At 48.7% G+C, this 19,672-nt stretch overlaps 1 protein-coding gene across 1 annotated transcript in view; it reads right to left on the minus strand.

Annotated features, from left to right (window-relative positions):
- The window catches only part of KCNK10 (potassium two pore domain channel subfamily K member 10), a 161,394-nt gene that overhangs the window by 72,169 nt on the left and 69,553 nt on the right, over positions 1-19,672 (minus strand). The window contains exon 2 of the mRNA XM_019969363.2: positions 17,929-18,263. Coding sequence (XP_019824922.2) covers positions 17,929-18,263 — 335 coding nt within the window. The remainder of the gene's footprint in view (positions 1-17,928; positions 18,264-19,672) is intronic.

The following is a 19,672-nucleotide window of genomic DNA, read 5'->3' on the forward strand; positions in this document are numbered from 1 at the left end:
CTAAATGACAAGAAAACTTTAGAGCAGTATGTGGCCACAGTGATACCGTATAATCGAGCTAGTGAGACAATGAAGTCTGGGCTAGAAGCTTCTGAAGAACAGGGAGTAGGCATCGTGCATCATCTTTATTTTATTTTTCTAATCGTCAGAGTCTAACACAGGACCTACAAATTCATGTCCTCTGAGTCAGTGATGCCATCTAACCATGTGATCCTCTGACACCCTCTCCTCCTGCCTTCAGTCTTTCCCAGCATCAGGGTCTTTTCCAATGAGTCAGCTCTTTGCATCAGGTGGCCAAAGTATTGGAGTTTCAGCTTCAGCATCAGTCCTTCCAGTGAATATTCAGGACTGATTTCCTTTAGGATGGACTGGCTGGATCTCCTTGCAGTCCAAGGGACTCTCAAGAGTCTTCTTCAACACCACAGTTCAAAAGCATCAATTCTTCAGCGCTCATTGTCCTTAGGGTCCAACTCTCACATCCATTTCACACACTACTGGGAAAACCATAGCTTTGACTGTATGGATCTTTGCTGCAAAGATCTATGCCAGCAAAGTAATGTCTCTGCTTTCTAATATGTTATCTAGGTTTGTCAGAGCTTTCCTTCCAAGAAGCAAGTGTCTTTGAACGTCATGGCTGCAGTCACTGCCTAAAGTGGTTCTGGAGCCCCAGAAAATAAAACCTGTCCCTGCCTCTGCTTTTCCCCTGTCTATCTGCCATGAAGTGATGGGACTGGAGGCCATGATTTGGGTTTTTTGAATGTTGAGTTTTAAGCCCGCTTTTCCACCCTCCTCTTTCTCCCTCATCAGGAAGCTCTTTCGTTCCTCCTCGCTTTCTGCCATTAGAGCGGAGTCACTGTGTGTATCACTTACACACTTACACTTACACACTTACACTTACGATGATGCATACAGCGCATCACTTATGCACCACTTCTCTGTTTAGCTGAGGTTGTTGATATTTCTCCCGGCAATCTTGATTCCAGCTCATGGTTCATCCAGCCCAGCATTTCGCATGATGTACTCTGCATAGAAGTTAAACAAGCAGGGTGACAATATACAGTCTTGTCGTGCTCCTTTCCCAAATTTGAACCTGTCAGTCATTCTGTGTAAGGTTCTAACCATTCCTCTTGACCTGCGTACAGGTTTCTTGGGAGACGAGTAAAGTGGTCTGGTATTCCCATCTCTTTCAGAATTTCCCACAGTTTGTTCTGATCCACACAGTCAAAGGCTTTAGCCTAGTCAGTGAAGCAGAAGTAGATGTTAAGTGTGAAGTCAGGTGGCCTTAGGAAGCATCACTACAAACAAAGCTAGTAGAGGTGATGGAATTCCAGCTGAGCTCTTTCAAATCCTAAAAGATGATGCGGTTAAAGTGCCACACTCAATATGCCAGCATATTTGGAAAACTCATCAGTGGCCACAGGACTAGAAAAGGTCAGTTTTCATTCCAATCCCAAAGGAGAACAATGCCAAAAAATGTTCAAACTACCGTAAAATTGCACTTATTTCACATGCTAGCAAAGTAATGCTCAAAATCCTTCAAGCCAAGCTTCAGCTGTACGTGAACCAAGAACTTCCAGATGTACAAGCTAGTTTAGAAAAGGCAGAGGAACTTAACTATATGCCACTAAAATTGTTTTAAATTACAATTTTTTTTAATCTTGTTAAGTGAGATTTTTGCTTCACTTTAAACAAGGAACAAACACATGCACATCTGTAGATAAATGTGGATACTACAGCAATCGTTTCTGGGTTTTGTTTTATTTTTATGAGAGTGTTTTTAGAACACTGACTTCACATTTGCAAATTCCTAGCGTCATGCCAATTGCCATTAGCTCTTTAATTTCTGGCTTAAAAGCTTTAGGTCTTCTTCACTAAACCGTGACGGAACCAACAACCCCAGGGATATAAACAATAATAGTAATAAAGTGGGAGCCTGCAGAGACAGGCCAGAGGCTGCAGGCCCTTCTTCCACACGGTGAACAATCTTCCGCACGGCCGCCTGGCTGGAGAAGGGGCAGTGCCTTCTGACTTCAGGGCAATGGCCGAGAGTGGCTTCAGCTCACCCGAGCTGCATCTTTGGGCACAAAGAACCGATCCTGCACTCACCAGAGGTCACCTGCTGCCTTGCCTGTGGTCCAGACTTCCTGCACAAAAGGCTGCTTGGGTAATGACCCAGAGGGGTGGGATGGTGTGGGAAGGAGGCTCAACAGGGAGGAGATGCACGGATGCACACAGCTGATTCACCCTGCTGGACAGCAGAAACGAACACAACACCGTAAAGTAATTACCCTCCAATTAAAAAAAAAAAAAATGGCCACTTGGAAGAAGGGAGGGCCCAGGTCACAGAAGGAAAAGGCTGATCCTGCTGTGAACTCGGCTCACAGCAAGGATTTCCACAGGCTGCTGAGTGCCTGTCTTAGGAGTCATTCTTTCTCTAAAATCGTCATGTTCCTAAGTATGTAAAACTCTGGGGCTTTCAACACCAAAGAGTCTGCTCATGCATAAAGAACACAGACATGTACTCTGGACGACCTGACTGGAAGGAAAGGTCTCCGAGCACACAGAAAGAAATTGGTTTTCCAATTCACTTCTGGGAAGGTCCTAAACGAAGGGCTCTTGGTCTCCAAAACAGATACATAAGCACCACTCATTCAACTGCGAGCATCTGCCACGGACCAGCCACTGTGCCAGGCATAAGGGATATATTGATAAAAGACATAGCCCCAGCCTCAAAAAGCTCACAAACCTGGAAAAGAGACTGGTGGGAAAATGATGAAGAGCCAATAGAGTCTATAAGTGTTGGTCACTCAGTTGTGTCCGACTCTTCAGGATCCCAGGGACTCTAGCCTGCCAGGCTCTTCTGTCCGTGGGATTCTCCAGGCAAGGATACTGAAGTGGGTAGCCAGCCCCTTCTGCAGGATTTCTTCCTGACTCAGGGATTGAACCCAGGTCTCCTGCACTGCAGACAGATTCTTTACTGTCTGAGCCACCAGGGAAGACCCATAGTCTAGCACAGAGGCGAATGTGAGTATCTGATACTTCCAGGCCAAGCAGGGGACTACCACCATGGACAGGGGCTGGGGGTTCGTGAAGGGTTCTTCCTGGACCTAAGTTTTGTCACCTCTGAGGATACAACAGTTCAGAAATCCAGAGCAGAACACTTAGCAAAGTGCCATAGGTGGCACTCCGTAAATGTTTAGCTGAGGAATGGATGACTGGATGACTAAAATCCAGCTCATTACTATGGCCGCTACGCTCCAGTTTTATGTGAGGGGCCAAAATGGCAGTGGGCTGATTGATTGGGTCATGTCACCTGCTGCCTGAAACAGTCAGGGCTCTCACGATAAAATCCAACATCAGGCCCTGGTGGGGTTTCGCCACTACCTGTGTCCAATGTCCGTCTCCCGTTGCCAACAGAACTCTGGCCACAACACTCCCCTCCTCCCGAGTTCCCAGACATCCTGGCCTCCTTCCACCACGGGGCCCAACCTTCAGCTCCCGCTTCCCGTCTGCTGAGTCAGTTCTGCTCACATGCCTCCCAGCTCCAGCTACTTTGCTTTTGCAGCCTACATCTGGTTTTTGTTGCTGTTGTTCAGTCACTCCATCCTGTCCGACTCTTTGCAACCTGATGGACTGCAGCACACCAGGCTTCCCGGTCCTCCACCATCTCTTAGAGTTTGCTCAAACTCTTGTCCATTGAGTCGGTGATGCCATCCAGCCATCTCATCCTCTGTCGTCCCCCTTCTCCTCCTGCCTTCAATCTTTCCCAGCATCAGGGTCTTTTCCAATGAGTCGGATCTTCACATCAGGTGGACAAAGTATTGGAGTTTCAGCTTCAGCATCAGTCCTTCCAGTGAATATTCAGAGTTGATTTCTATCTGTCTTTATTTATACCTATCTATGTGACGATTGGCATAAGATTGGCCTCTCCCATTACCAATCAGCAGGGTGACCATGTAATTTATCTTTGAAACAGAGAAACTTTTGAAAGGAAAAGGGGTGCTATTCACAATTATTCCAGGGCTACAAAAGCTGAGATGTTTGACCATCCTAGTTATAAGCTCCAAGACGTTGGGGATCATGTCTGCCTTTTATTCACTATCATGTCCCCAGTACTTAGCATCGAGTCTGGCATACAGCAAGCAATCAAAAGATTTGTTGAATTAATGAATGAATGAGTGAGTGAGTGATTTGGGGCAGAAGAGAATGATAAATGTCACAGCCTTGGGGAGTGTTCATGGGTCATGCAGATTAACCAACAGCTCCTGCTTGTGGGGAGAAAGTTTGACAGCTCAAGATCTCTGGCCTTTTGTCTGCAGAATAGTAGCTTCGGTCACCATGACAACGTCAAAGGTCCATGCCCAGGACCACAGCATCCTGCCCAGTCTCTCCTGCAGCTGCTCACACCACAGATTAACTCCTCCTCGACTAGAGAAATGAGTCTCTAGACCAGAGCCCACAACCCAGCCCCTGGCCCTGGCACAGATGCTCTCTGTATGTTGGGAGGGAGCTCTGGGTCGGAAGGCAAGCCCTGACTCTCAGGAAGGAGCTCTCCGATCCTGTGGTTTAAGTGGGTTTTCCTTTAGTCAGGAGGAATTTCTCCTGATACAATTACACATTCTTCAACACCATTGTGTCAAGTCAAGGATAGAGCATGGGCTCACCTATGGGGACCTTATCTTTGACAAAGGAGGCAAGAATATACAGTGGAGAAAAGAGAGCCTCTCCAATCAGTGGTGCTGGGAAAACTAGACAGCTACATGTACTAGAATGAAATTAGAACCCTTCCTAACACCATACACAAAAAGGAACTCAAAATGTATTAAAGACCTAAATGTAAGAGCAGAAACTATAACACTCTTAGAGGAAAACACAGGCAGCTCACTCTTTGACATAAATTGCAGCTAGATTTTCTCTGGTCCACCTCCTAGATTAATGGAAATAAAAACAAAAATATACAAATGGGACCTAATAAAACTTAAAAGTTTTCAAACACCAAAGGAAGCCATAAAAAAGATAAAAAGACAACCCCTAGAACGGGAGAAAATAATTGCAAATGAAGCGACTGACAAAGGGTTAATCTATACAATATATAAGCAGCTCCCATAGTTCAATATCAGAAAAACAAACAACCCAGTCAAAAAATGGGCACTTCTTCAAAGAAGACATATGGATGGCCAATAAACCCATGCAAACATGCTCAACATCACTCACCATTAGAAAAGTGCAAATCAGAACCACAGTGAGGCATCACCTCACACTAGTCAGAATGGCCATCTTCAAAGAGTCAACAAACAATAAATGCTGGAGAGGACATGGAGAAAAGGGAACCTCCTGCACCGCCGGTAGGGATGTAAACTGGTACGGCCACTACGGAGAACAGCATGGAGATGACTTAAAAAAACTAGGAGTAAATCAACCATATGACCCAGCAATTCCATTACTGGGTATATAATGTAAGAAAACCACAGTTCTAAAAGATACGTGTACCCCAAGCATGAGCGGGAATCAAGATTGCCAGGAGAAACACCAATAACCTCAGATATACAGATGACACCACCTTTAGGGCAGAAAGTGAAGAAGAACTAAAGAGCCTCTTGATGAAAGAGAAAGAGGAGAGTTTAAAAGCTGGCTTAAAACTCAACATTCAGAAAACTAAGATCATGGTCCCATCACTTCATGGCATATAGATGGGGAAACAGTGGAAACAGTAAGAGACTTTATTTTCTTGGTCTCCAAAATCACTGCAGATGGTGACTGCAGCCATGAAATTAAAAGACGCTTACTCCTTGGAAGAAAAGCTATGACCAACACAGACAGCATATTAAAAAGCAGAGACATTATTTTGCCAACAAAGGTCTGTCTAGTAAAAGCTACGGTTTTTCAGGTAGTCATGTATGGATGTGAGAGTTGCACTATAAAGAAAGCTGAGCACTGAAGAATTGATGCTTTTGAACTGTGGTGTTGGAGAAGACTCTTGAGAGTCCCTTGGACTGCAAGGATATCCAACCAGTCAATCCTAAAGGAAATCAGTCTTGGGTGTTCTTTGGAAGGACTGATGCTGAAGCTGAAACTCCAATACTTTGGCCACCTAATGCAAAGAACTGACTCACTGGAAAAGACCCTGATGCTGGGAAAGATTGAAGGCAGCAGGAGAAGGGGAAAACAGAGGATGAGATGGTTGGATGGCATCACCAACTCGATGGACATGAGTTTGAGTAAACTCCAGGAGTTGGTGATGGACAGGGAGGCCTGGCATGCTGCATGCAGTCCATGGGGTCGCAAAGAGTTGGACACAACTGAGCGACTGAACTGAACTGAATGTTCACTGCAACAATATTTACAACAGCCAGGATATGGCAGCTACCTAGATGTCCATCAACAGATGAATGGATAAAGAGGTTGTAGTGCATTTATACAAATGGAATATTATTACTCAGCCATTAAAAGGAACAAATTTGAGTCAGTTGTAGGGAGGTGGATGAACCTAGAGCCTCTTATACAGAGTGAAGTGAGTCAGTAAGAGAAAAACAAGCACCATATATTAGCACATGTATATGGAACCTAGAAAAATGGTGCTGATGAACCTAGCAGAGAATGGATCTGGAGACACAGTTGTTGGGGAAGGTGAGGGTGGGAGAAACTGAGAAATTAGCATCGACATCTGTACACTACCATGTATAAACCAGTTAGTGGGGGGTTGCTAAATAAGCCAGGGAGCCCAGCCTGGTGCTCAGCGACAACCCGGAGGGGCAGGATGGTGGGAGGCTCGGGAGGGAAGAGAGATGTGTGTGTATATAGTGATGACTGATTCTCATTGTTGTACAGCAGAAACCAAAACAACATTGTAAAGCAAGTTTCCGCCAATTAAAAAAATAAATAAAATTAAAAGAGAGAGAGAAAGCGTAGGCTCTGGAGTCAGGAAATCTGGATTCCATACCCACTTTTGCCACCAGCTAGTTGAGAGGACTTACCCAGGGCCCGTAGCATCAGCAAATGTGGGCGGTAACAGTAGCTACCCCTCGGGATAATGAGGAATGAAAATACGAGGTTAGGAACAGCCTGGCCCCGAGCCTGTGCACAGTCAGGGCCCCACCAATGGTGTCAAACAATAGCCACCAAATCGAGCCTGAGGCCTCAGCACTGAGGAAACGAGCCAAGGCTCTAGGCATTTATTACCAAAGAATAAAAAACCCTCCGCAACCACAAAGTGAAACCCAGTGGCAAGGATCCTGCTCACCAACAGAAAAAGGCACTGAACCAGTCCAGGAGGGGGACCCCCAGCAGGACGAGGAGGGACCCCACCCCCAAGGTTCCCACCTCCCGGGAATTCCAGAGCCAGCCCACGGCAGGCCGTGGGAAGCTGCAGTCTTTCTCCAGAAAGAACCAGCATGCAGAGAAGGCCCTGAGGGTTCTGAGGGTGAAGCAACTCGACAAGACGGGGACTGAAGTGTGCCGGGGACAGAAGTCAACCCTCTGGACAGCGAGGTAACCTGCCCACTGGGGGTGGGATTCACACAAGTTGCCGTGAAGACACTCTCCAGAGAGAGAGGGATCTTTCTTGCTTGTGCCACGACCGGGAAAGTCCTAGGTCCTCCCTGTGAGCACCTCAGTTAGCCCCTCAGTCATGTCTGACTCTTTGTGACCCATAGACTGTAGCCCGCCAGGCTCCTCTGTCCATGGGATTCTCCAGGCAAGAATTCTGGAATGGGTTGTCATTTCCTTCTCCAGGAGATCTTCCCGACCCAGGGATCGAACCCATGTCTCTTGCACTGCAGGCAGATTCTTTACTGTCTTAGTTATCCAACGCTAAATCCACTCCCGTGAAACACCACTCCCTTCAGCAGGGCCATTTCCAGGAGAAACCACAGCCCCGTGACCATACCAGACACACTGAAGACACTCAAAGTCTTTAAATGTATTCATGGCCTGAAAAGTGACCACTGCAGACCCTCACCCATGCAGACCGGATCTCCCTCCCCTGCCAGTCAGGGAAGTCGCCCCATGATTCTGTGTCTTGATGGCTCCAGAGGATGGATGTTCCACTGCTTCCTTCCCGACAAGTCACGAGGGGAAGCTTCCAAAACAACTCTGCCGGAGGCAGAGAAGTAAGCACTGGTGGTGTGTGAGAGCCCAGAGGGTAAGATGCTCCTGCAGTGAAGTGACTCTCCAACAGAGCTGGTGGGAACGATGACTTCAAAGACCTGCTCAGTGTGTCTTATTCACCTGCCAAAGCAAGGCAAGCCGTCCAGGTGCGCTTATCATCCACAGTTCCGTTCCCTGCACTTGGCCTTGGAGACGAAAGCTGGAACAGGGGGTAGGAAATACTGTTTCCTAAACACCAACTCTGTGCTGGGAGTTCTGCCGAGCACCTATGTGGGTTATCTCACCCCCTCCTCCCAATACTCCAAATGAGGAGGGGCGGCCCCAGCCCTGCAATAGGAAAAGTAGTTCTAGGTTTAATGGGGTAAGGGGCTCATGGTCTTTTCCTTCCTTGATACCTCCTTCTTTGAACACACAACAGGCCACATGTGGAGTGCTACAGTCCTGTGACTGACTGGTTCGAACTTGAGAAAGGTGTAGGAGAAGGCTGTATATTACCCTCCTTATTTAACTTCTATACAGAGCACATCATTCGAACTGCTGGGTTGGATGAAGCACAAGCTGGAATCAAGATTGCCAGGAGAAATATCAGCAACCTCAAACATACAGATGATACCACTCTAATGGCAGAAGAGGAATGAAGAGTCTCTTGATGAGGGTGAAAGAGGAGAGTGAAAAAGCTGGCCTGAAACTCAACATTCAAAAAACTAAGATCATGGCAACTGGTCCCATCACCTCATGGCAAATAAAAGGGCAAAAGTGGAAGCCAGTGACAGATATTCTTTTCTTGGGCTCCAGAGCCACTGTAGACAGTGACCACAGTCATGAAATTAAAAAATGCTTGCTGCTTGAAAGGAAAGTCAGGACAAACCCAGACAGTGTTTTAAAAAGCAAAGACGTCATTTTGCCAACAAAGGCCCATACAGTCAAAGCTATAGTTTTTCCAATAGTCGTGTACAGAGGTGAGAGTTGGACCATAAAGAAGGCTGAGTGCTGAAAAACTGAGGCTTCTGAACTGTGGTGTTGGAGAAGACTCTTGAGAGTCCCTTGGACTTGCAAGGAGATCCAACCAGTCCCTCCTAAAGGAAATCAGTCCTGGGTGTTCATTGGAAGGACTGATGCTGATGCTGAAGCTCCAATACTTTGGCCACCTGATGGGAAGAGCTGACTCATTGGAAAAGACCCTGATGCTGGGAAAGATTGAGGGCAGGAGGAGAAAGGGACGATGGAGGATGAGACGGTTGGATGGCATCACCGACTCGATAGACAAGAATAGAGCAAACTCTGGGAGGCAGCGCAGGACAGTGCTGCGGTTCATGGGGCTGCAAAGAGTCAACATGACTCAGAAACTGGACCACAGTACCACATCAGCTAAAAACGTCTCCTTCTCCCTCCAGTCTTTTCCTTGGAGCAAAAGGTTTAAGAAAAAGCACAGACACTGTATGGAGGATGCAGACCTTTGACACAAGTGAGCAGTCTAGCACAGTGGTTAGATGTCTGGTCTCTGGAGTCTGGCATTCCAAGGCTCAAATCCCAGTTTAACCACTTATTTGCTGGGTGGCCTTGGGCAAGTTGCTTAACTTCTCAGAATTTTGTTGCTCATCCAGGAAACTGAATGATGATGATAGATCCTACCTGAAGGTCTGTTGCAAGGGTTTAAGGATTAAAGTACTTAGAACAAGCCTAGAGGAAGGGAAACCACCAATAAACAGTAGCTATTTTTTATGGTGACCACAGCTCCACAGGAAACTTCCCAATGCTGTCGTCTGCAGAGTCTCTCACCGGGTCTCAGGGACAAGAGTCCACAGATAGACGGGTCTTGTGTGTGCTCTGCAGACTGAGCTGCTGAGGCCCAGCTTGGGTTAACGGCCTTGCCCCGGGGAACAAACGAGAAGGTGGACGTTTCTCCCTGAGGGATGAACAGCCGTCAGGCCCGGAGGACCGCAGCTCTCACTCAGGACCAGTGACTTTGTGGTCACCAGTCAGCCCACTGTCCCGGTGACCCGCTCCCTGGGGCTGCGATCCATCTCCGGTCCCTGAGGTTCTCCCACGCGTGTCCTGGGCCCCACAGGGGAACAGTCAAGGGGAATCAAGGCCACAAAGCCAGCTTGGTGTCTACTGAATCACCTGAGGCCAAGCGACCCCACCAAAGTTGCTGGTAAAAGTGATGATCTTGGGGGCGGGGTAAGTCCCTGAGAGGACACACAAAGCTGCCAGGCGGCTTCCCTGGGCTCCGGCCACAGCGACTCAGCAAATGGACTCAGCAGCCCAGCTCAGCGCTCGGGAGAGTCGTCTCTGCGACACAGACTTGACACGTGAACAGGCGAAGCAAATCGACATTGGTCAGTTAGGAAATTTAGGATCTGAAGCCCCACTGGGCGTTTCAAGAGCTTGCTTCTCTTTTCCTTGAACAGAAAACCCCCAGATGCACATGGTTGAGGGGCTTTCTAAACTTCTTTTTTTCCTGTCTTCCCTAAGAAACAAATAGTAGCAGTCACCATAGCTCAGAGTGGCTGAGCTTTTCTGTTTAATCCTCAGAGCTCCCTAAAAGGCGGACTCTGTCTTCACCATCTTCATTCTACAGAAAGAAAAGCTGGGGCTGCGGTGATGCCACCTCTCACCCAGGTCACACAGCCCGTGAGCGGAAAGAGAGCCTTAGCACGGGACAGTGGCTCGAGCGCGGGTGCCGCCGGCCGCGCCACGCGACCCGCCTGGCCTCCGCTTGGAGGAGGGGTGCGGGCCCAGGGCAGGCCCTCTAGACCCTTGCTGGATGAGAAATGAGTCGTTTTCAAGTCAGCCTTGTCAGACTCCCTTAAATGCAGCCTCATCCACTGTCATCTCGGCACGGCCCACCTGCGAGGGCCCAGTATTCTTCCAAACGACTCCTCCTTCCTCCAGCTTCTCCTTCCTCCAACCCGACATCATGGCTGCCTCTCCAACAGAAAACGTCCGTCATGTCACAACTTTCTTGAATCTTTCAGCGAGTCCCCACTGCCTGTAGCAGGAAGCCCGAACTCCTTGGCTAGCCTCTCCGACCACCTCTCAGGTCCAGCCCCGTCCCCCATCAGCTCTCCCACACCTCCCCACTCCGGGCACGTGGACCACCTGCAGCCGCCTCCAGGGACCCCCAGGCTGGCGGGATGCCCTCGGAGCAAGTTCTGAACGGATCCTTCCCACATTCCAGGTCTCTGCTCCAACACACTGGGTATGAGGGAAGGGCACGCGGGTCAGACTGCCAGGAGTAAAGCCGGGATCCTCCAGCTCACCTGAGCGTGCAGCTGCACCTCAGGCTGCCTCAGCGTTCTCCTCTGGAAGTGGCACAACAGACAGTCCTCACATGATCGCCACAGGGACCCAAAGAGACAAATACCACCAAGTCCTTCCTGACCTCTGCTGGCCTCCGCGGGCTCCCACTGTGCACACGCTTCACGGAACGCCACGCCAGCCATCATCCAAAGCATAAGGGATGACAATGCCGGCAGGAATGTGGAGAAGAGGGATCTCGGGCACCAGTCACGGGCTCGGAAACTGGCACAGCCGCCACAGAAAGCAGTACGAGCTTCCTCAGAAATCAAAAATAGGATTACCATATGATCCAGCAATTCCACTTCTGGGAATACATCCAAAGGAAACATAAACAACAACCAGAAAAGCTGTCTGCACCCCACGCTCCTAGCATCGCTTACAAGCGGCGAGACGTGGAAGCAATCTAAGTGGCCACTGACAGGTGAATGGATGCAGAAGTCCACACAGACAGAGGCAGGTATCATGGAATATTATTCAGCCATCAAAAGACGAGGAAATCCTGCCGTTTGCACAAACACAGATGGACCTTAAGGACATTATGCTAAGTTAAATACATCAGATGGAGAAAGACAAATGTTTGCGTGATTTCACTTATTTGTGAAATGTTTTTTTTTTTTAAAAAAAAAAAACTCATAGAGAAAAATATTAGAGATGGGGGTGGGGGAAGGGGAGTTGCAGGAAGGTGCTGGAAAGCTGCAGACTTCCAGTTTTAAGTCCTCAGAAGGGAAGGTACAGTTTGATGGCTACAGTGAACACTGCAATTTGGTATAGATGAGAGCTGTAAGATAGGAAATCTAAGAGGTCTTGCCACAAGGAAAAAAGTTTCTCTCTGTGGACCTATATGAGATGATGGAGGCCCGCTCAACTTTTTACAGTAGTCGCTTCGCAATAAACACTCAAACCATTATGCTGCACACCTTAAAGTTATACAGGGATATACGTTAACTATATCTCAATAAAACTGGGGGGGAAATGCCTCCACTCCAGTGAGCTCCAGTTACTGGCTGACACGCCTCTTCCTCCATGGTTGCCCAGTCTCCTGCCATGTGAGACTGGATGATTCCTTGTGATGAGTGGGCTGGGTCTTTAGCAGCATCCCTGGCCTCTCCCCACTAACCTCCCGCACCATCTCTCCAGCAGTGACACAGAAAATGTCTCCAGACATTGAGAGATGCGCCTCCCCGCCAGAGGCAACCTACTCCCCATTAGGAACCACTGCTTAAAATTCTGAGCCCCTTGAATAACACTATAAACAGCAGCAGCAGCAATATCTACCTTTTTTTTTTTTGGAATACTCACCACATGCCAAGCACAGTTCAAAGCCCTTCTCATGAATCACAGAATTTAATCCTCTCAAGCCCTAAGGGTGAGGGGTTTGGGGCACACTTTATTGATAATGAAACAGAATCATGGAGAGGTTTGTAACTTGCTCGAGGCACATTTTATTCTCCTGTTTCCTATCCCCAGCATCTAGCCTGTGACCTGATATAACGGAAGTTCAGTAGCAATGTAAAGACCGCACAGATGAATCTATTAATCAGATAGTCTCCTCCATAACAGCATCGAGGTCAGGGATGGTGACCCATCTGTCTCCTCTGCAGTCTGCCGGTACCCCCAAAAAACCCCTCCCCAGCTATAGGTCTTTTAAGCTATCCAGGCATCTCATGGGGGTTAGGCTATTCCAGTGGCTCAGACAGTAAAGAATCTGCCTGAAATGCAGGAGACCTGGGTACAATCCCTGGGTTGGGAAGATCCCAATGACTGGCATCTTCACTCCAGGATTCTTGCCTGGAGAATCCCATGGAGACAGGGGCCTGAAGGGCTGCAGTCCATGGGGGAACATAGAGTCAGACAGGACGGAGCGACTACCACTCAAACTGTTCAGACTGCTCTGTGTTTGTTATTATTAATAATATGAATTACACCTTCCAAATTCGGAGAAGGCAGTGGCACCCCACTCCAGCACTCCTGCCTGGAAAATCCCATGGACGGAGGAGCCTGGTGAGCCACAGTCCATGGGATCACTAAGAGTCAGACAAGACTCAGCGACTTCACTTTCACTTTTCACTTTCATGCGTTGGAGAAGGAAATGGCAACCCACTCCAGTGTTCTTGCCTGGAGAATCCCAGGGACGGGGGAGCCTGGTGGGCTGCTGTCTATGGGGTCGCACAGAGTTGGACACGACTGAAGCGACTTAGCAGCAGCAGCAGCAGCAGCAGCACACCTTCCAAATTAGCTCTATGAGTGGTTCACTCAATTCAGCCGAGAGTCCCGACACCATCAGATAAATACCATCAATCTGACCTTTTCCCTATTAGATAAAAGTATCACTGAGATACAATAATACTATTTCCCAGCATCCTGAAAGCCCTCCTAAACAGCGTGCTTCTTATGCGCACTCCAGAGAGCGCTGCCCAGAGGATGCTTGAAAGTGAGAGGATGCTCCCTGGTCCTAAGGTGTTGCCACCTGCAGCCTATGAAGGAAGCAGTGAACTGAGAACAGCGCATAATAATTTGATTCTTTATTGTTATGATTATTGGCTGTGCTGGGTCTCCATTGCTGTGCAGGCTTTTCTCTAGGTGCGGCGGGCCAGGGCTCCTAACTGGGCTGCAGGGGCTTCTGATTACAGTGGCTTCTCTTGCAGCGGAGCACGGGCTTCAGCAGTTGTCTTGCAAGGGCTCAGGAATCGTGGTCCCGGGTTCCCGAGCACCAGCTCAACAGCTGTGGGACATGGGCTTAGTTGCTCCACAGTATGTGGGATCTTCCCGGATCAGGGACTGAACCTGTGTCCCCTGCATTGGCAGGCAGATTCTTTACCACGGAGCTACCAGGGAAGCCCCAATAATGTGATTCTTAATTGACATAGGTTCAGTATTTTAACTACTTAGCTTTCAAAAACTGTAGACAAACACAGGTATAAACACTTACACCACAGCAGATGGAGATCTTAAAGCGTCCCATATCCAGGACTGACAGTCTATGCATATAAAGGGGGGTGGAAAAAGAAATGTTTTCTGTTAGAGAGCAAGGAAATCCAACGCTTTTTGACTCTGCTAAAATTCTGGAAAGCATTAAACATGAAGCAAATATTTAAGAGAGAATTAAGCTAACGATGCTGAGGCTGAAACTCCAATACTTTGGCCACCTCATGCGAAGAGTTGACTCATTGGAAAAGACCCTGATGCTGGGAGGGATTGGGGGCAGGAGGAGAAGGGGACGACAGAGGATGAGATGGCTGGATGGCATCACTGACTCAATGGACGTGAGTCTGAGTGAACTCCGAGAGTTGGTGATGGACAGGGAGGCCTGGCGTGCTGCAATTCATGGGGTCGCAAACAGTCGGACACGACTGAGCAACTGAACTGAAGCTAATGATCAAGCAAGAACTACTTAAAGGGCTAAATACTCATCGGGTGAGGCAAGGAAGAGTCAGGTAAACCTCACTTTGAATCTCAGCTCTGCCACATTGATGGTTGGAAAGGTATTCAACCTCTTTTAGCATCAGTTTCTTTACCTGTGAAATGCGTAGAGTAGTACCAACTTAGAATGTTATTGGAGAGATTAAATGAATTGATGGATAGAAGGTGCCTAACTCACCATGGATACCTAACAAAGGGTAGATTTTTAAATTGTTATAAAAATGATCTCATGGGCACACACACACACACCCCTCATTTCACAGAGGAACTTTTGAAGTCAAAGGATGGGTCTTAACGGCAACACCAGAACTACCTCTGTCATCCTGTCCTTCATTCTAGCCTCTGAATTCTTTCATAAAGGAAAAAACCAAAGAGCGGACAATAGGGAACTACTGAGTTAATAAAGGAACGCATGAATAAGCTCAGATACCTCGTGGCGTCACCACTGTTAGAGATTTCCTTTGATATCTCATTCCAAAAGCATCTCTCTCTTGGGTAATAATTAGATGCAAAGCCACGCAGAGGCTACATGTGGATGCAAAGATAATAAGACATGATCCCTTTCCCCAATGTCTCACTGTCTAAGGAAGGAAAATTCAGGCATGAGTCCAGATTCAATCCAGGCCTCCTATTAGATTATTACATGTACGGCAACTAAATAAAAAGGGTCCCATTACACATCAATGCAAAATGTATAATCCCTTACTTAAAATTACTCCAGAATTATGTCCTCCATTCTTTACAGCAATTTGAGCCTTAAACCTGTGCTAAACAGATTAGCACAACACTCTCACCATCACAAAACTGTTTGTATGTTCCCATGAAAGGAGAAAAAAAAGACAAGTCCATCTAAGAAAGAGTGGTAGGAAACACTGCCCTTATCTTTTTAAATTGTAAGGTTTTATTTTTTTTAATAAAAATTGTGGGACATAGTATGAAGTCATATGCAGTCCCAGAAGGAAAATGTATATTTCTATTAAACTTAAGAGTCAAGTCTGAGGTGGCTCAGTGGTAAAGAATCAGCCTACCAATATAGGAGATGTGGATTAGCAAGAGTCAGACACAACTTAGGGACTAAACCACCACCACCAAGTCAGATTAGAGAAACATTTAAAAGATTATATACTAACAAAGAAAAGAATATAATGACAATAAAGGGGTCAGATCATAAGTGGCCCCAGAATTCCCCTCCCTGTCAGTGGAGCTGAAAATAGATAAAGAAAGAAGCCGGCCCAGACTTGTGACTCCTATAACAAGCTGATGTGTAGTAACCATTAGAATGTGTTATTGGATTATACTTGCTTTACAATGCTGTGTCAGTTTATGTTATACGCATATATACGCCCAACTGCCCCCCACCCCACCCCTCTAGGGCATCACAGAGCCCCGAGTTGAGCTCCCTGTGTTATAGAGCAGCTTCCCACATCAATTTTACACATAGTAGTACATGCATGTCAATCCTAACCTCCCACTCTGTCCCCCTCTCCTCTTCCTCCCCCACTGCCAGCCCCCCACTGCTGTGTCTGCATCTCTATTCATAACCTGGAACTAGCTTCATCTGTACCATTTTTGTATTAATAGATTCTACATACATGCATTAAAATGCTGCTCATGCTCAGTCGCTAAGTTGTATCCGACTCTTCGTGACCCCATGGACTGTAGCCAGCCAGACTCCTCTGTCCATGGGATTTCCCAGGCAAGAATACTGGCGTGGGTTGCCATTCCCTCCTCTGGGAGATCCTCCCAACCCAGGGATCAAACCTATGTCTCTTGCAACTCCTGCATTGGCAAGTGGATTCTTTATCACTGAGCTGCCTGGGAAGCCCACGTGCACTGATATATGATTTCGTTTTTCTCTTGGGGTTCACAAGTAGCTCAGTTGGTAAAGAATCCGTCTTCAATGCAGGAGACCCCAGTTCGATTCCTGGGTTGGGAAGATCTGCTAGAGAAGGGATAGGCTACACACTCCAGCATTCTCCTACCATTAGAACTTAATGTGGGTCACACCAGGGCCGAAAGGAACCGTGAAAGCTGTCTCCTCCACCCCTCTGCCTTCCAAACTTGAGAACCTCCAGAAAAATGGGGCTCTCCCTTGCTTCTGTGTCACCACCCTCCACCAGTACGCCTCATGGTTCAGGAGGGTGTGCAGGTTAGAAGCCAAACCCCAGCCACCACGCCTCATGGTTCAGGAGGATGTGCAGATTGGAAACCAAACCGCAGCTCAGAAGCTTCACCCTCTGTCACCTCTGCGGTGAAGCCCTCCAACTGGGCTCTCAGCGGCCCCCTTGTCCTCTTCCTGGGACTCGGTCCTCTCCGCCTGAGGTGCTTCTCAAGCCTCCTGTTTCTCTCCCCCCGCCCCCCCACCATACCGCCTTAGATGACTCTTTGTTCCCCACACTCCCTTCCAGCCTCACTTCGCCCCTGCCAACGCCACCCCACCTCTGCATCCTCTGCCTGGCAGGCAGGAGGCCAAAGTTCTCCACCTCCGTTTCTTTTTTGAATATTTTTTTCCTTCCTATCCAAAGTACAGGGAGGCCCCAGCACGGTGCCTTACACACAGTGGATTTGCGAAACAGCGTCTTGCTCATCGCTGTCATAGACGTCCTTACTTCTTCATCCTCACAAGCCACCAAAGCCTCTCCAAGTCTCTCGCGGCCTCCCCACCCCACTTCTGGTGGCCTTTTCTCTGCTCCATTCTCACTCACCTGGGACAGGTTAAGACACTCCTACTTGCTTAAAATTCTTTCTCTGACTTCCAGGCCACCCTCTTACCCAGCACCTCACACAGATGTAACGGTTAATCAGCCTACATAAGTGGCCTTGAACTTGGCAATCCAAAGCCCTCAGCCTGCTGCGGCCGCTGAGCACCGCATCCCAGAGCAGGTGATGCAGAACGCAGCCTGCTGCTGTGTGGTCTGGGGGACCCCTCTCCCGCACCCTGTCACAGGTCTCCACTCAAACATCACCTCCCAGAGAGGTCCCCCCTCACCTCCAGAAGTATCTCGACCAAAGGCAAGGCTCAGTGAGCCAGAAAGACAGACGTCCAGGCCGCCCTTTCCCCCCGCGGGCGAGGCGATGGCGGACTCCCTCCCTGCTCACCTGGATCAGCGTCTCCAGCTCCTGGGGGCTCACACAGATATGATCCCGCAGGAATTCCGCCTTCTCCAAGGCGATAGTGTTCTTTTGGCTGCTCTCAAAGGGCTGCTCCAACGCCCGGAAGACGAGACCACCCGTGACGAGGTAGACCACCACGACCACGAAGATGGCAACTACCGTCTTCCACTTCATGACGGTCTGCAGGCCCCCCTGGGCCGCGCCTTCCATCCTGGCTACGACCGCGGCTCGGGAGGACACGGCGAGGCGAGGCGCCGGCGGAGCCCCGTTAGCGGCGGCCTTGGGCGGGCACGCCGGGGGCGCTGCTGCAGGAACGGCCACTGGGAAACGGGGCGGGCGAGAGGGAGAAGAGAGTTCGTTTATAAACACACACCCCACACCATGTCACCGCGCAGACGTCTTTCAAGCCGGCTGTCAAATGGGAGGGCTCAACATGGGTTCCCCAAGCCCCCAGTGAGGGAATTCAATCAGTTGCTAGGTGTCTGCTTGAATGATAAAAGCTGAGCACCAGGGGTTCCAGTTTTCAATAATAATAATAACTGAGTCTGAAATGTGTATATGTCTCTACAAGGGTCCAAATCTGAAAGCCATGTCTCTGTTATTTATCATTCAGCTCCTGCCTCAGTTTTCTTGTTAAGCAATGTGTGAGATAGACTAGGGCTTCCCTGATAGCTCAGTTGATAAAGAATCTGCCTGCAATACAGGAGACCCTAGTTCGATTCCTGTTTGAGGAAGATCTGCTGGAGATGGATAGGCTACCCTCTCCAGTGTTCTTGGGCTTCCCTTGTGGCTCAGCTGGTAAAGAATCCACCTGCAATGCTCTCGATCTGGGTGTGATCCCTGAATTGGGAAGATCCCCTGGTGAAGGAAACAGCTACCCACTCCAGTATTCTTGCCTGGAGAATTCTACGGACTGTATAGTCCATGGGGTTGCCAAGAGTTGGACACGACTAAGCGACTTTCACTTTCAAGATAGACAACAAACCACCATATTTTAAAAAGAAGTGTACTGTTCAATCTGGACAGGAAATAAGTAGGAAAAGGATACCCAGCAGATTCGTCCAAGCACTGAGGGCTAGGTGATACCAAGTGTACAGAAGATATGAGCATCTGGCAAGTTTAAAAGTTCTTTCCTTGAGGTCTATGGTCACAACAGAAGGGTGAGCTTCCTATACGGGAGAAGGTCCAACTCAAACACAGCGCCTCTCAGATCAAGATGGAGGAATAGGAGGAGGACATGGAGCTCACTCCCCTATGAGCTGTGCCCCTGGGAGGGGGCTCAGAGGAGAACGGAGATTAAACTGGGAGAAGACTCTCCCTGGGAAGTGAGTGGTTCAAACCCCATAGTGGGGGCTCTGCCCCTGGAGTTCTACAAAAAAAAATGAGCTCCCCTGGAGGGCTGGCGGGACTAACAGGAAGCCGTGGGAAGCTGGGACTGCACTCAAGAGGAGCGCACTGCTGCTGGCTCCTTCCCAAAGCAGGGCGGAGAGGGGCCAGCTGGCCAACTGGCCTACCACAGCTACTTCAGTGTGTGTGCCAGCCTGAGCCGGGGGAACATTCCAGCCCCCCGTCTCACATCACAGCTCCACGGTGGGATGGGAGCTGCTATGAGGAGGACCTCAGCTGTGAGACACCGAGGCGGCTCAAACATGAAGCAGCACCTGAGCAGGGCAGAGGCAGCCATTGCTCTCACTGACGCAGGTCACATCCAGACCCCTGACGGCAGCCG

Source organism: Bos indicus, chromosome 10 (genome assembly GCF_029378745.1).
Source record: "Bos indicus isolate NIAB-ARS_2022 breed Sahiwal x Tharparkar chromosome 10, NIAB-ARS_B.indTharparkar_mat_pri_1.0, whole genome shotgun sequence".
Classification (NCBI taxonomy): domain Eukaryota; kingdom Metazoa; phylum Chordata; class Mammalia; order Artiodactyla; family Bovidae; genus Bos; species Bos indicus.